The sequence below is a fragment of the Gobio gobio genome, assembly GCF_949357685.1.
Source record: "Gobio gobio genome assembly, chromosome: 4".
Lineage (NCBI taxonomy): Eukaryota > Metazoa > Chordata > Actinopteri > Cypriniformes > Gobionidae > Gobio > Gobio gobio.
The window spans coordinates 12,689,340-12,706,140 of NC_137100.1; the positions used below are offsets into that span (position 1 = coordinate 12,689,340).

The following is a 16,801-nucleotide window of genomic DNA, read 5'->3' on the forward strand; positions in this document are numbered from 1 at the left end:
CCGAAAGCAGTAATTCCCACACACACATCTTAAATATACTATAAGAGTGAAAGTACAGCATGATATGAAAAAAAAAATTATTATTGCAACAATTACATTCGCAGAAAGCACAAACTTTGTGCTCAAAATGAACCTAAAATCCAAAATAATGAGCATAATTTGGGATACACAAACATAAAATAACATTTAAATACTTAAAAAAGTTGTCATTTCAGTTTATTCACCGTTAAATTACAATTAGAAAATGTTACAGTTTTATTTGTCATATCTTCTAATACTTATTTTTTATATACATTTTGTTTTATTTTTGTCATTTGTTTCTGTAAAGCCATAATTTTGTTATAATACAATACTGTTTTGCAATGGTTTCTATTTGCTTTTCATATAGTGTCATTATGACCCACAAATAGTTATTAATTATAATAATAGTGTCACGTGTGCCCTAGTGTTTGCTCAGTTTTTTGTTGATTCTTGTCCTTTTATGGTGGTCTGTTAGTTTCGCTCAGTTCTGTTTTCCTAGTTTACTAGTTCCCATGTTTTGTATCTTTAAGTCATTATTATTATTATTATTAAATGTATATCTGCATTTGGATCCTCTCTCTCCAGAATTCACCCATCATTATAGTATATGGAACAGTATCTGGAACCCACAACAATTAAATAAACAAAAACAAAAATGTTGGGTCCCACTTTATATTAGGTGGCCTTAACTACTATGCACTTACATAAAAAAATAAGTACAATGTACTTATTGTGTTCATATTGTATTGCAAAACACTTATTCTGATATTGAGGTGGGATACGGGTAAAGTTAGGGACAGGTGTGGTGTGTTTAAGGGTAGGGGTTAGGTGTAAGGGAAGTGTCAACTGTGTAATTATAAATGTAACTACAGAAATTAATTACAGATGTAATTACATGCAGGTTTTTTTAATGTAAGTACAATGTAAAAACATGTATGTACACAATAAGTGCATTGTATCAAATTATTAGTTTCAATGTTAGTACATAGTAGTTAAGGACACCTAATATAAAGTGGGTCTAAATGTTGTAATGGTTTGCAGGTGTGGCTGTAGTAATGCGCATGTCTATAGGGAAATAACAGGAAAAGCTCTTTATTACAATATAACTCGGAAAACGCAGGAGAACTCAGGAATCATAATAGACCACAACCACATAATACAAATACAAGACTGAACAAAGAACTGAGAGCTTAAATAAGTGATTAACAGAACTAATGCTGCCTTCACATGCTATCGGAATTATCGTAAATACGAGTTTCCTAGGATAAAAATTGCACATGAACACCCTCTGATGTCATGTTTACCACTGGGAAGTTCAGAAATAATTTTAATACCCAAATTCCCGAGATGGGGGTGTCATAAACTTTGAACATGGTGGCGGGGACAACTACTGCTGGGGCAGGTGTGGTTTTATTTGTTTTTTCCCCCAAAACAGCTAGGTCGTCTTGTCTTGACATTAATGTAGAGCATATTTACATGTACGAGTAATCATTTGAAGCGTATTGTATGTTTGATACACAGCGAAAATAGCCTGCATTTGACTGAAATTACAGAATCGGCAGAAAACGGATTATCTGGAACATATGATGTTAGTTTTAATAATATTTTCCTAATAAATAGGCAAGAATAAACCTGGTGTCCACCATAATTCCTGATCATTTCGACAGCAAAGTACTTGAACGCAACAAGCTCGTAATCACGACTTCTAAAGTGGGAATTAGGAAATTTCCGATAGCACGTGAAGGCAGCATTAGAACAGCTGTGGGACTAATGATTAACCATGGAGACAAACTAGCAGAACAAACTCAAACAGTAACAGAGAACAGAATGAAAAAGAAACCCAAACCGAACACAATGAACCAAACATACTCCAGATGACAAATGTATTCTCCCTGTTTTTTTTTTGTGCTTTTTTTCAAATTAATGGATAATAACAAGTGCGATTTCAATTATATTTTGACTACTGAACTATAGGAAATGTCTCTGGTTTCCATTTCAGAAATCTGGTCACCTTAACACATGTATATTAATACGTTTATTTACCTTCAAAAATGATTCCATAGACTTGGATGCTAATGAATTACTGCGGAATAGTGTGTTGGGTTCAGCTGAAGGATAACAACAACAAAATCATAGCATTAATAGCATCACAGTGCATATAAGTTGTAGAAAGGTTTTTGCTAATAGGTGTGTTACCAAAATAATTCAAAATAAACTGATAATTCACATATATATATGTTTCTATTTTGCTTACTAGTCTTTTCCAGCTCCAGTTTGAATAGAACATCCAAGAACTCCTTGACAAGCCCTTGACCCAAAAACAGCTTCACCAGATTATTAGCTACTTCCTGTCTGCTCTCTGCTGTTGTGGTCTCATCAATCAGCATAATGAAATCAGGCCAGTTTCCCTACAATTAACACAGTCGTTTCAGTCACAAATGAGGTTATGCTTAAAATGAACTTAAAATATAGCTATACAACACTGTGAGCTAAAACAATAACCTGTTAAAGGGATAGTTCACCCTGAAATGAAAATAAAGCCATCTTTTACTCACCCTGCTGTTGTTCCAATGCCCTATGTCCTTCTTTTTCAGACCTCAAAAGGAGAAATTAAATAAAAAACGTCCTGCACACGCTCCTCCATATAATGGCAGTGAATGGCGACCATGCTAAAACTTTACAAAAAGGTTAAAAAAGTATCATGCAATGATAGAGTGAGACGCACGCCATATATGGAAAGTGTTCAGGAGGCATACTCAAGTCATGTAGTCATCAGTTTCTCTTGAAGCCAATACGGAAGTGACTTAAACTGCAATTCATCAACTGTCCGCTAGGGACTGGCTCAAGCAGGGAGCAGAATCTCATTGAGCCCCATGTTAAAATGCCCAGCAGAAAAAACATGTTTACAGCCTGGTACAAATTGTGGTTTTGGTCTATACAGCTAATTTTGCCCTTCATGACAACTGTGAGGGGGGTGAATTTTTTTATAACTCATTTATTTACATTATATAAAGCCTTAAAGTTCTGCATAATTAAGGGCGTGGCCACTTTGAGTGACAGGTGGATAGTCATTTATCTGCTGTCTGTTAGTCATCACGTCACCTCAGCTCCACTCACGTCCTGCCTCTTTGCCCATTTTCTATAATCCGGGAGTGACGCGCGATGACGCACTGCCAAGATGGCAACGGCCAGCTCGTCCCTAATTTATGCTTCAAAACTGCTCTTCAGAATCCTATGGGTGACGTCACAGACACTACGTCCATATTTTTTTACAGTCTATGGGCATACTATAAGGTTTTGCAAGAAAGAAACCTTATTATTCAGTCAAAATACTGAGCTCAGCCGTTACTCTGTGCGCGTTCCTGTGAGTGCGTGCGAGCCGTCGGCAGCCGCTCACGCAATGTTGTCATGACAACCAGTACACAACATTCACTTCAGGAGGTTTACCTTATTATTAGTATTATTTTATTATTTCTTATTATTTACGTTATAGAAGAGACGAAATTCGCGTTTGTTTCAATTGAGCCTGATTTCTCAAAATGGTGCATGTGTGTGCTTATCCTGGGTGCCATGACAACAGTAGCTATGTTTCCATCCACCTATTTTTATGCGCATTTTGGGATATCGCATCAAAAAATGCTGAATGGAAATGCCAAGATGCGCATAAATTCTAAAAATGCGCATAAAAAATGTATACGCTCATTTGAGTCTGATTTTTTTTCTATTTTCTAAATGCATTTACCGAATAAATTCCTCGATGCGCATAAAAAAAATAATGTGACTTTCGCGATTTAACAGCATAACTGTACTAACCAGCGGAAAAACCTTGTTTGCAAAGCATCTGAAATGCTGTTTTGGTCATTCAGAAGTCTGTTGTCAAAGATGCTCGGTATATTTCCCTCCTAGAACTATCTTACATGACTGCGTTCCCAAACAGTAGCATCTGCCTCTGAAAGCAAGACAGTAAGTTTATTGAGATGCACGAGTTTCTCTGAGACGCAAATAATTTATTATATACGAAAATTATTATATATGGTGACTTCTCTTATGTTTCTTAGTGATTTTTTAGCAGTAGTTTATCAGGAAGAGACGATTATGTTCTCTTCGACTCACTGGATGGAAACAGTCGCAACTTAGGATGCAAACATAGCTATTGTGGCTCCCGATGGCTCGCACGCACTCACAGGAACGCGCACAGAGTAACTGTTCAGTATTTTGACTGAATAATAAGGTTGCTTTCTCTGAAAAATCAAGCGTATAGCATCAGTTCTGGTCACGTTAGTCAAACTCGCATCAGCTGTCTGTCAGCTGATCACGTCTACCTATAGGAATATGACGTCAATCACCGTATGCATATATATAGCTCCTTAATACTATCAGCAGCTATCGCGTTTCTCCAGAGCTCATTTACCCTCCTCCACCCCCAGCTCCTCCTCTTGTCAGTTAGGATTTGGTATTCTGATTTCCCTTGAATCAGACTAAATTCCTGAATCACCTTGTACATGTAATATCAACATGAATGATATCTGCAATCATTATGTTGGTTCTGTTCTGTTTACCCTAAGGGGGGTTATTGCTGCTCTCCCTGCTCTTATCCATGCTAGGCTGCATGGATGCGCAGGGAGTTCTTGCCCAGAACAGAACCATACCAACAATCCAAACTATATGCTAATAGTCAATCAATCATCTTTGACAATAGTGGTCCTGACAGAACCTTATAGTATGCCTCCTGAACACTTTCCATATATGGCGTGTGTCTCACTGCGTGATACTTTGGTATACTTTTTGTAAAGTTTTAGCCTGGTCCCCATTCACTGCCATTATATGGAGGAGCGCGTGCAGGGCGTTTTTTTTTTTTTTTTTTTTTTGAGGTCCGAAAAAGATAGAAGGACATAGGGCACTGGAACAGCAGCAAGGTGAATAAAAGATGGCTTTATTTTCATTTCAGGGTGAACTATCCCTTTAACAATAGGGAACATGCTTTATTGTTTGTTTTAATATGCAACATTTTTAAGGGATAGTTTACTCAATATAGAACATTCTGTTATCATTTATCCACCTTTATGTTGCTCCAACCCTGTATGACTTTGGAACACAAAACATACAGAAAATAAAAAGTCAAGAATATTTCTTTTTGTGTTCCATGCATAGAAGTAAGTCATACAGATGTGAAACAACATCATGAGTAAACGATGTGAGAATTTTTAGGTGACCTGTCCCTTTAACATGCAGGCACGAGTAAAGTATCCATCACATGCATACAAATGAGATCAGATAACAATGATGCTGCATTTCCCAATCCATACACCAAATTATGTCTTGTTATCTTGTTCCGAGGAATATGTCATGTGAATTTAAGAGATAATGCACAGGCATATTCCCTGAGATAAGGCTCAGTCCAAATGGCATCAGACTCACGTTGAGCTGAGAGCCGACCGACTGGCTGAGTAGCTCTGTGAGTGGCTTGTAATGGCTGGATGGCAACACAACCTCATCTCGGAGCCGTAGCTGAAGCCGCAGAGAACCCAGAGTCCCTCTAGGAAAGAATAAGAGAACCGCAACAATACTATATTAGGTTACAGACATACTGTACAGCTTCTTCTTTTTCAAATGAAAATGTGGAAAAAAATAAATAAATAACATGTAGTTTCACATAAGAAAACATTACTCATAAGGAAAAAAACTGTGAAACCTTTCCAGGAAGTAAAGCACAGCATGACAGACAAACAATATTAGGCAGAATGACACCATTAACGACCCTATTCTGTTCAGCGGTACGTAAAAAGACAAACAGTAAATGTTATTACTGTAATGTGGGTGGCTGTGCTTTCTAACTCTGTCATGATGGAACAGAAAATGAGGACACCGTGGCAACCCAACTGAAAAACACAATACTGCAGCAAGCATTTGGAGACAATTTGGCTTCAGAAATGTATGAAGTAAAAATGGCTCTCGGCTACAGCTGTACAATCTAGATACAAGCTCTGCTCGCAAACCTACTGCCCACGTAGGCAGCATCCGAACCGCCATGAACTCAGAAATGTCTGATTTGAAACACTGTATAAGCAGAACAACACAAAAAAACACTCTACATGATCGCTTTATATGATGAACAGATTGAATTTAGGCTTTTATTTACATGAACATTTATCGACTCACAAATCAGTTGGTAAACCAATGGAAGCTCAAACATGTTTGCTTTTACAAGAACCAATGAGGTTCATTCTCGTGTTACGCAGCACGTTTGAGCTTCCGCAAGAACCAATGAGGTTTATTCTCGTGTAACGCAGCACGTTTGAGCTTCCGCAAGAACCAATGAGGTTTATTCTCGTGTAACGCAGCACGTTTGAGCTTCCGCAAGAACCAATGAGGTTTATTCTCGTGTTACGCAGCACGTTTGAGCTTCTGCAAGAACCAATGAGGTTTATTCTCGTGTTACGCAGCACATTTGAGCTTCTGCAAGAACCAATGAGGTTCATTATCGTGTGTTATGCAGCACGTTTGAGCTTCTGCAAGAACCAATGAGGTTCATTCTCGTGTTACGCAGCACGTTTAAACTTCTGCAAGAACCAATGAGGTTCATTCTCGTGTTATGCAGCACGTTTGAGCTTCTGCAAGAACCAATGAGGTTCATTCTCGTGTTACGCAGTACGTTTAAACTTCTGCAAGAACCAATGAGGTTCATTCTTGTGTTAAGCAGCACGTTTGAACTTCCGCAAGAACCAATGAGGTTCAATCTCATTTTACACAGCACGTTTGAGGTTCCGCAAGAGGTTTGTTCTTGCGTCAAGCATGTTCGGTTGAGCTTCTGATTATTTTCGTTGATCAATGTTTATATGTAAAACACCTAAATTCAATCTGTTCATCAAATAAAGCAACTGAGTCTCTTCAGAAAATGTGGACTAAACCGCTCAATTCAAATGGATTAGTTTTACGATCTCTTTATGAACTTTTTGAAGCTCTCAGTTTTCATCAAGAAGATCTTCATTTGTGGTCTGAAGATGAACGAAAGTCTTACGGGTTTGGAACGGCATAAGGGTAGAGTAATTTTTGGGTAAATTAACCCTTTAAACAATTTTATTGATCGTAGTCATGTTCCAATAAAGTGAATAATAAGCTAATTTATTATTATTATTCATAAATGTATTTATAATTAACATTTTGCTCGTGTCATCCACAACCTTGGATTTATTTTTCTACTGAGCAGTGCATTCTGGGAGTCACTTCCCCATGAAAGATACATATGATGTTGAGTTAGAATTTGGCTAAAAGAAGTTACCTTAGAAAATGGCATAATTAAAGAGGTAGTTCATCCAAAAATATAAATATAAATTTTGGGGTGAACTACGCTTTTAAGTTACCAACATTTTTATAGGCATATGATGAGAGTTAATATACTGCTTCCGCACAGCTCACTAGGTTTTGAAACAGTTTCAGTCTGTTGAGCATCAGTGTTTTATTTTCACACCAAACAAACAGAAACTGACACTGTGTTTACTCAACCACTGTTATCTGTACTCTGAACAGCCTAATTGGTTCTGTAATGTAAATGGAAATGTGACCTATTTTCTGTTTCTTTTAATTGCTTCCCTTTACATGTAGAACTCACAAACCACAAGAGGAAGGCTAGAGGAAGGCTGCAAGAGTTGTACCTGTTTAATTGGCAAAGGGTACAAGATACAAAAAGGGACAACCAAGAATGTGACTGACCCTGGGAAAAGGGGCACCCACTAAGATCCAGTGTGGTATAGTCTACTCATGAGGCGAAATTTGTCCCAGGCCCATGAAATCAAAATACTACTCTGATGAATACAGGGGAATTACTCAAGACTAAAAATAAAAACTCAACATGCTCTAAGAAATAAGAATGACACACTCATTTGCACACATTTCCAGAACAAAAATCTGAACATTGAATAAAGCAAAGTTCAAAATTATTGTTTCATTGTGTTGACATTTTAGAGTTCAAGGTTTTTACAGAGGGGAATTTGAATATCTCTATTTATCACTCCATAAATCAAAAAATACTATCAACAGCCAGAAAAAAAAATCCTCAATTTTTAGGAATAACATGAGTTTAAAAACCTTCAGAATATAGATGATGCTGAACACAAAATAAGATATTTTGAAGAATGTCAGTAACCAAACAGTTGATGGGCAAGAAAGAAATTTTAGGTGTGGAAAAACTTAAGGGTGAGTAAATGATGAATTTTCATTTTTGGGTGAACTATCCTTGTTTTTTTTTAATGACCATTTCAACAGACTTTAGTCAGTGTAGATGACATATTTAATATTAGGGTGAAAATGAGGCTGTGAGGAACAGACTATATGAAGACCAGATAACATGTAATTTTTTATGGAGTTTTTGTCTACTGACGATTTTTAGTAAGATGTCTCATCAGCTAAACAATTGGGAGGTTGTTAAACTACAGTACAATCAATTGAACACACTATACTTCTATATTTCTCACAGCCTCATTTTCATTCCTGTCAAAAATGAAATAGCGCCCTACCCTGATTAAGATCTATCATCTTAGAATTAAATGAGCCTTTTTTTTTTGCTGTTATGCCTAAGGAACATTTCTTTGTTCATTGGGATCCTTTAGGAGGGAAGACCTGTGGGAACTTTTCATTTCGAATAGATTAAAGGGGTCATGAACTGGCTTTTACATTTTTTTATACTGTTGTCTGAGGTCAACTTATAACGTTCGCATGGTTTTTACATTCAAAAACATCATAATGAATAAGTAAAAGGCTATTTTCTACCTTGCTTTTGAGCCTCTCTCCTGGAACGTTCGGTTTTTATGGGCGTGCCGCATTGAAGACTTGGAAGTAAACGCCCACTGTTATGATCGGATAACAGTTTTGCATATTATAATGAGTTCTGAGTTCCCGTTGGTACACGTGGGGAATTGTTTTGAAAATGTCCAATGTGGAAAAATGGCAACCGGAATGATTCACCCATACATGTTTTGACCTAGAGTCTGATCCCGAATCGCAGGACATTGAACCAAGAACACCTCAAATACAAAGGATATTACAGCCTGTGACAGCTTGGTAAGTTATCCCTAAAAGCCAGCTGTGTGCCCAGTGATCTTAAATTCTGTGTGTCTGTTTGACAAGCTACATCCTTCATAGTTGGACCCTTCTGTGACTGGTTAGACACATACACATAATCAATAGATATCAAACAATCTGTAAAAATGCAATACTATCACAAAAAACATGTTCCTGTCAGATCCAATATAGAAGGCACAGCATTGTATTTTAATCTCAATCTGTCTGCAAATCCAGTCTCAACCTGTGTCTTGTTTACAAACGAATCCGTGGTGAAATGAAGCGAACAAACGTACAATTTCTTCCCCACGTGAGCTGGAACTTCATTAAAAATAAAGTTCAACCACACATTCCTAATATTAGAATCCAAAGGAAGCTTATGCAGCGACTGTGTTCTTCCACAACCAGGCACAGCGCAATATCTTGCCATCTTGGGCATGTTTATTGCTCGGTAGCGCGATCCGTTTAGCTCTACGTAGGCCTATGTTAAAAGTCTTATTGTAGTCGGCCTATGTAGTCGGTGGACGGGGCTACAGAATCAGGCGTACTTCTTCTTCTGTTGAGGCGGCGTTTCACCACACTCTGACCTCACAGGTTGGCACATTCTGAGATCGAGCGTTTGCTGGGCCTGGTGTCAATAAAAGCTTTTCTTTGACAAACAAGGGCGTTTTAAGCTCCGAAACTTACAGGATATTCTTATATCACGATGAACTTTTATATATCAAAGGCTGAATGAAAAGTTGATTTCTCAATTCATGAACCCTTTAAGGAAAAATAGATTTCTCATGATATGACCCCCCTTAAATCCATGTGCCATTTCAAACATGACATATGATATTAGCATTAATATTTTCTAACTTGTACATTCAGTCACTCTGTCATACGCCACATGCTCTCTCACTGTAAATATGGGTAATACTCGAGGGAAGGTGGGAATTGGAAGAGAGTACGTGTGTGGCGAGTGCCACCATAACAGCCAGTCACTGAACAGCAGGCAACAGATGGTGGGCCGTCAAAAATCCAATCAGGAAGAAGACGGTGAGGGAGTGAAAAGAGGAGAAAGAGAAAATAAACAAAAACAACAACAGCTTGATTTGTTCACCGAGATGAGAGCGGATCACCCAAGGGGAGCGAGAGATTATAGGAGCTTAATGGGAAACTTTTCATCAGGATGACATCAGAATGTATAAAAAAAAACTTCAGACAGAAAAATCACTACTTTATATAAATCATTACTTCTGGGGCAGTAATGTAACGAAATATAAAAATAAGCTCATAAAATGATCTCAGATGATGCAAATATATATAGGGACATGATGACTCAGAGATTATTATCAAACAGTGCTTTTTTTATTCCATGTGGGCAAAAACCTAGAGTCAAATAATCCTTTGTTCAGGATTGGCTTTGACATTTTAATTCCCATCTTGTTTTTTAAATCTGGTCAGAGTAGAAAAAAAGTAAAAACTGTTTAGAAGGAACAGACGGTTGTACATCAGCTTATTCAAGGCAGATGAAATCTGCCAATATTGAAACAATTGTCATAACGTTATATAATACGTTATTTAGTATAGTATAGTATAGCTGCATACTATTTTAAACTGTAATACTTCACAATATTACAGGTTTTATTGTATCTTTGATCAAATACATACCAACCCCAAACTTTTGAACAGCAGTGTAGATTTAGCTCCAGTTTTAATTTATGGTAATTAATTACATTTTGCAATGAATTGTCACTGTCATATTAGATTCACAATGCATCAACACATTTTTTTGAATTATGTATACCACTGTAAAGCGTTTTACAGAGAAGAGTTTTACAAAATTGTGTTCTGTGGTCTTAGAGAGCCCAATGCCCTTTTAAGAGCCCAAACAACTTAATATTAAAATTCAAAAAAAGTTTTTATAACTATAAACTATAATTTGAAGGTCATAATAAGTTGTTTCAAAAGTACATGAAATATGCTACATTACTTTTGGGTTAGTGGCAATATCTGTCAAATTGGTTCAGAGGATTAAATTACAAATTACAAGAGTTTGCAGAGAAAGAAACTTAAGGTGATAAGTTAAGGTGATAGTCCACCCAAAAATGAAAATGTCATTATTGTTATTAAAGTCCTTGGGACCCCCCCACACTTAAGGACAATAAAGTCAATCTGTGACCTCAAACAAGTAAATCTCGGCAGTACAAGAGGGTTAATCCTGAAATAATGGATAGCTAGTGCATGTATGCCCTAAATATGATATGATTATGGAACGATCCAACAATTTTTAACAATGTTAAAAAAAAGACTGTGCTTATGATGCTCAAATGAGGAAAACATTTTCCCTTATCTGCCCCCAACATTTAAACAATATTACACCTTTTCTACATAATAACACTGTCTGAAAGGTGCTCAAGCCTGATCCAATTATCCGTGTAGATGCGGAGCTTGAACTATATGACTCATGGAAGGATTTGGACAGTAAGTTCAATCAAGTCAAGTGCATGAATATATTATCGACTGAATGAATGTCAATGACTCCTTTGCCCATGTGGACACAAGTCTGTCACACTGACACAACGCTCCGTCCCCAAAAACACTTCCTGTCTTAATCTACCTACATACTCGCACAAGCTCTCAGATGACGCATAGCTTTTGTCATCACCCAACCGAATCCCCCGTACTGGAGTTTTTACATAAGCCTTTCCATCCCACTCCTCCTGTGCCAGCTTGAGATATAATCCCCACTGTCAATCCACGTGGCCAAATGATCTCTTAGGGGTGGAGGGGGACACAGAGCGAATGAACAGAAAAAATCCCAGGATTTAGCCAGGGAAAGGATTAGTACTTCCTGTCAACACATGGACCAAAACACACAAGCGTAACACTGTGAGAGCCTGAGTGAGGAGTGCGTAACAATCCTCCAATGTTAGCTCAGACTAATTCCCAGGAACTGTTGCACCTTTTCCAATGTATAGTTTTATTATCCCTTGTATTTTATTGTCTTTGTGCCATTTGCTTAATGTTCTCTGCCACAGGCAACCGTTAAAGGTGAATACTTGTTGCTGTGGCAACCAAAGTTCAAGGTTTGCTTAGGTGGTGTGCATATTTGCCACAATTCCAAATACACTCACTCATATTCACTGTGTTTAGATTTGTCAGGCCCCAGGCGAAACCAGCCCTCCTCTTGCTGGGCAGACTGAAGCTTGTTGATGTTGAACAGGACCTGAAGGAAAACAGAGGCCGCACATATCAATCGTCGTGACAATTAGCTGTCAAAGCAACCGAAGCTAAACACAGCAATTGGGACGTTTATTATTGGGTGACAAAGGCAATGTCACAGTGACCATGTGTCAAACAGGCACAAACGCAATGTTATGAAACAGTGACTGTGCTTTAATTATTTTGGATTCTGAATTGTATGGAAGCTTGTTTCCACAGATTCAAAACATTTTAAAAGATAATTGCAACTTTTTATCTCACAACTGCGAGTTTACATCTCACAATTCAGATTTTTTTCGCCTCACAGAATTGCGAGTTTATATCTTTTAAATATGACTTCGTTTTTGAGAATAGTGAGATATAAACTCGCAATTGCGAGTTATAAAGTCCAATCCTGGGGGGAAATAAGACTTTCTCAGAGTTTATAGGCCTATCTCACTATTCTGACTATCCGTGATATAAATTCACAATTGCATGTTATAAAGTTAGAATTGTGAGATATAAAAAAAGTCAAAATTGAGTATAACATGCAATTGCGACTTTATATCACACAATTCTGACTTTATAATTCGCAAAGGCAATTTTTTATCACACAATTCTGACTCTTTACTCTGAATTGCGAGAAAAAAGTCAGAATTGTGAGATAAAATTACACTACCTACCAAGTCGTGGCCTAAGAGTCGGACTCGTAACCCGAAGGTTGCAGGTTCGAGTCTCAGGTCCGGCAGGAATTGTCGGTGGGGGGAGTGAATAACCAGCGCTCTCCTCCACCCTCAATACCACGACCCTGCCTGCTTCCCCGGGCGCCGCAGCAATATGGCTGCACACTGCTCTGGGTGTGTGTTCACTACTGTGTGTGTGCACTTGGATGGGTTAAATGCAGAGCACAAATTCCAAGTATGGGTCACCATACTAGGAATTTGGGACCCATACTTGGCCACACGTTACTTCACTTTCACTTTTTTTATTCCGTGGCGGAAACAAGCTTCCATAGAATTGACAATGAACAGAGGCTCATTAAAAAAAACGTAGGCCTACATCTACCTTCTTTTTTGTAAAACTGAAAAAATTTACTAAAACATACAAATCACTGCAGTTTCCATTTGAAATGAACACTAGAGGCAGTAAAATAGCAAGGACTTTTATGATTTTTTCATGCAAAAATTATGATTGCAGGGGCAGATAAAGACACAATATATATACACACAAATATATATTATATATTATATTATGACCTCAAAACACTTTTTACCATAGTTCATGATTTGTATGTCAATGCATTATGACGTTTAGTTAATGTATGTTATAACATAACCAGCTCCATTTGTTTGGTTCCCTTTCGAAATGGGAACTCCCACTGCGTCCCCTCCAGAGGACACTATGGGGAATGCCTTCGCAGTGACCGGTGTCTGAAGCGCGTATCCGAATGCGACATTGACATTAGCCAAGTTTCCATCCACTGTTGCGCTGTTTTGTTTTTAACAAAGTGAATGTGTGTTAAAAAAAAAGATTGCGAAATTTGCAGTCTCCAGCCTGTTTCCATCCAATTGGCCTTTTACTGATAAAATGGTGTGCATAATGACTTCATCCCTAAAAACACACAGTGTCACATAAGTTTTGTTGTATCACTAAAAAAAAATTTCCCTTGAGACCTTTCCATACTCCATCTCTCAAATTATATCATATCTTTCATATCCCAAATTTTTATAAAATGCAGAGAGTAATGAGACAATTAGAATTCACCAGTTTACTGCTGACTATTTTCACAAATAATAAGCCTATTACTAAATTAGGAAATATTAGGAAATCAGAAGATCATGGCAAAGTGGGACTTCTGGTCTGACAGGACTGCATGTAACAGCCTTTATGTGACAAACCCCATTGGTTTGGACACCGGGCAGCCCATTTGTCCTGTAGCCTTTGCAGAATTAAAAAAAAAAGATAGGCAATAAAAAAGGCAATACAGTGTTCAGTCATAGAGGAAAAAAACTTTAACATAAGCCTTGAAGATGCAGTCAAGCCAATCATGGTTCGATGTGGACGAGAACATATTCAACCGGAAAAAGTTATTCGTTCTGGTATCAGAACATCATATTTTCAGAGACAGCTTTTATTTGTGTAAGCCTATTTAACATTTTTTAAATGGTCTATTTTAATGCTGTCTTAACAATTCTAAAATTTATTTAGAGCTTTTTGGATTCAACCCACTTTATTTTCCTAATTAGTTTGAGATCAAATTATATTACATATTAATACATTTTATTTTTAAAAGTGTCATGTTTGTGATTTTCATTTGTCAAGAAGCCAGCTTCAGACCATGAAATCATGATTTTATGACTAATTTTATTGATTCAGATGCAGAAGTAACATGTTTATTTTACCTTTCTTTTTGTTAGCTTTGGAAATGCCAACAGCCTTCCTTCATTTGACAAACTGCCCATTTTTATTTTTGAAAAGCTGCAGAGATTGCCGCTATATTTTCCTCATCCATTTAATTATATAAACAACATCATGTATTATTATTAAATTGTATACATAAAGTTATTTTTATTAACAAGTGACATGTTTTATAACTTCTTTCCAAAGACTATTTAGACTTGATCATCAAGCAATATTCAGAAACGGGTGCAGTTGTATTGTTTTCTGATTAACTTGTATTAGATTGCAGACTGAAAAGAATACTTGGTAATAGGCTTATTATTTTTAAAATGAGACCAACAACTGCCTATTCCGAATTAATACACTGTAAAAAAATATATAATAGAATGAATGCGCCTTTGAACTACAAATAAACGGTGCTTTAACGGGAGCAATGCCACAAACAAGGCAATGTATAGGCTAATTTCATGTGACACCACATTTATTTGAGTTTTTTCTCAAGATTTTGAGTATCGACCTAGAATTTATGCGCTTAAGTTAAATGGAAAAAGATTGTGTCGACATTTGCAAAAAAATATCGATAATTGCCATTTCCATCAGCTATATCTGTAATCATTTTGATGGGCTAAACTTTTTTTTCCCCGCAAAAAAACCCTTAGATAGAAACAGCCTGTGATGTCACTACAGGTGCGACAGGGTATAAAACGGCACCTGTAGAACAGTCATCATCTTCTTTGTCTTCAGGAAGCCGTTTGTTTGCAGCATGTTTCTAAAGGCGAGTACAATGTAATCCAGCACAAAATGTTTCAAGAAATGTATCTGAGGTATCTCGAGGGGACTCGTATGACTTGTGCGTGATGTGCCTGGGTGAGGAGCATGCACATTCCACTCGAGGGGGCTCACTGAGCTTATTGTGAAGGTTTTCCAATCAAAAAGCTCTGTGCGCGTTTTTCCCTTTTCTTGGGGGAAGAGGGACAAATGCCTGTGTCCTATGTCCTACTAAGCAGAAACGGAAGTAGTGGGGGTTGCAAAAAAGGGCTTGGACCTTTCTCACTCTTCAGTCACCCACTCGAGTGAGCTGCTGGATCAGGATGTGCTATCTCTAGCATCATCCGATCCAGCGGATAGCGATCTACTGGCTTTGAGCCAGGAAGAGCAGGATGCGGCTGAGAAGGGCAAAGAAGCTGCTGAGCCTGCCCCGGATATGAGGAATTGCTGGAGGTAATTTCCCGAAATGTCCCATGGGAAGTAGGAAATTGGTGAAGGCTCAGCTGCATTAAGCCCTTTTCTGTTCAATGTTCAGTGCCATCTAAAATGTCAAATTTCAAATTAGCATGACTGTGTGTCACAATGTTGCCAAAGCATTAACATCTATGTTTGTGTGGTTGTGTTAAAAAATGTCAGATTATTTCATTATTTACACATACTTGTCATTTAAGTTATTCATGATGAGATTTCAGAGTTTTGAAGGTGAAGATTATCATGCGCAGGGCGATTAAATAAAAAAAAATGTTTGTGCTCCACGTTAAAGGGATAAATGAAAATTCTGTCATTTACTCACCCTCAAGATGTTCCAAATCTGTATACATCTTTTGTTCTGCCGAACACAAAGGAAGATATTTGGAAGAATGTTTGTCAATGGAGGGCGAGACCTGCTTGGTTACAAACATTCTTCCAAATATCTTCCTTTGTGTTCAACAGAACAAAGAAATTTATACAGGTTTGGAACAACTTGAGCGTGACTAAATAATGACATTTTTGAGTGAACTATCCCTCTAAGTACAGCAGACGAGTGTCGAACTATCTTGTAAAACTAATATTAAACACACAATGTCTTACTAATTAAATGCTTTGTGTTTCATTTTAAAGCTTCAGAGCATGAGGAAATACTCTAGGATTTGCTAATGTCTATTCTGTGCGGTCACCTTTCCCAGGAAGTCGTTTCTGCTGACCAGATCCCAGTCCCACACCTCCACACTCAAAAGGCTGTCAGCCAGTGTCTCGTCCAGCTCAAACTCAAAACTCTCGTTCCAGCGTGGGTAACAGGACTTCTTAACCACCTGGAGGAAGCAGGGTCATATTAATCAGTAACAGACAGTCAGTTTTAACTATGTGGCAGAGGAAATCAGAAATGTAC

The 16,801-nt window shown here is 37.5% G+C and overlaps 1 protein-coding gene across 1 annotated transcript in view; it reads right to left on the reverse strand.

Annotated features, from left to right (window-relative positions):
• The window catches only part of rasa4 (RAS p21 protein activator 4), a 125,641-nt gene that overhangs the window by 18,695 nt on the left and 90,145 nt on the right, over positions 1-16,801 (reverse strand). Inside the window, exons 7-11 of the mRNA XM_079815986.1 lie at positions 16,590-16,724; positions 12,198-12,289; positions 5,440-5,557; positions 2,276-2,429; positions 2,065-2,129 (exon numbers count right to left, since the gene is read on the reverse strand). Of these exons, the coding sequence (XP_079672112.1) occupies positions 2,065-2,129; positions 2,276-2,429; positions 5,440-5,557; positions 12,198-12,289; positions 16,590-16,724 (564 nt within the window). The remainder of the gene's footprint in view (positions 1-2,064; positions 2,130-2,275; positions 2,430-5,439; positions 5,558-12,197; positions 12,290-16,589; positions 16,725-16,801) is intronic.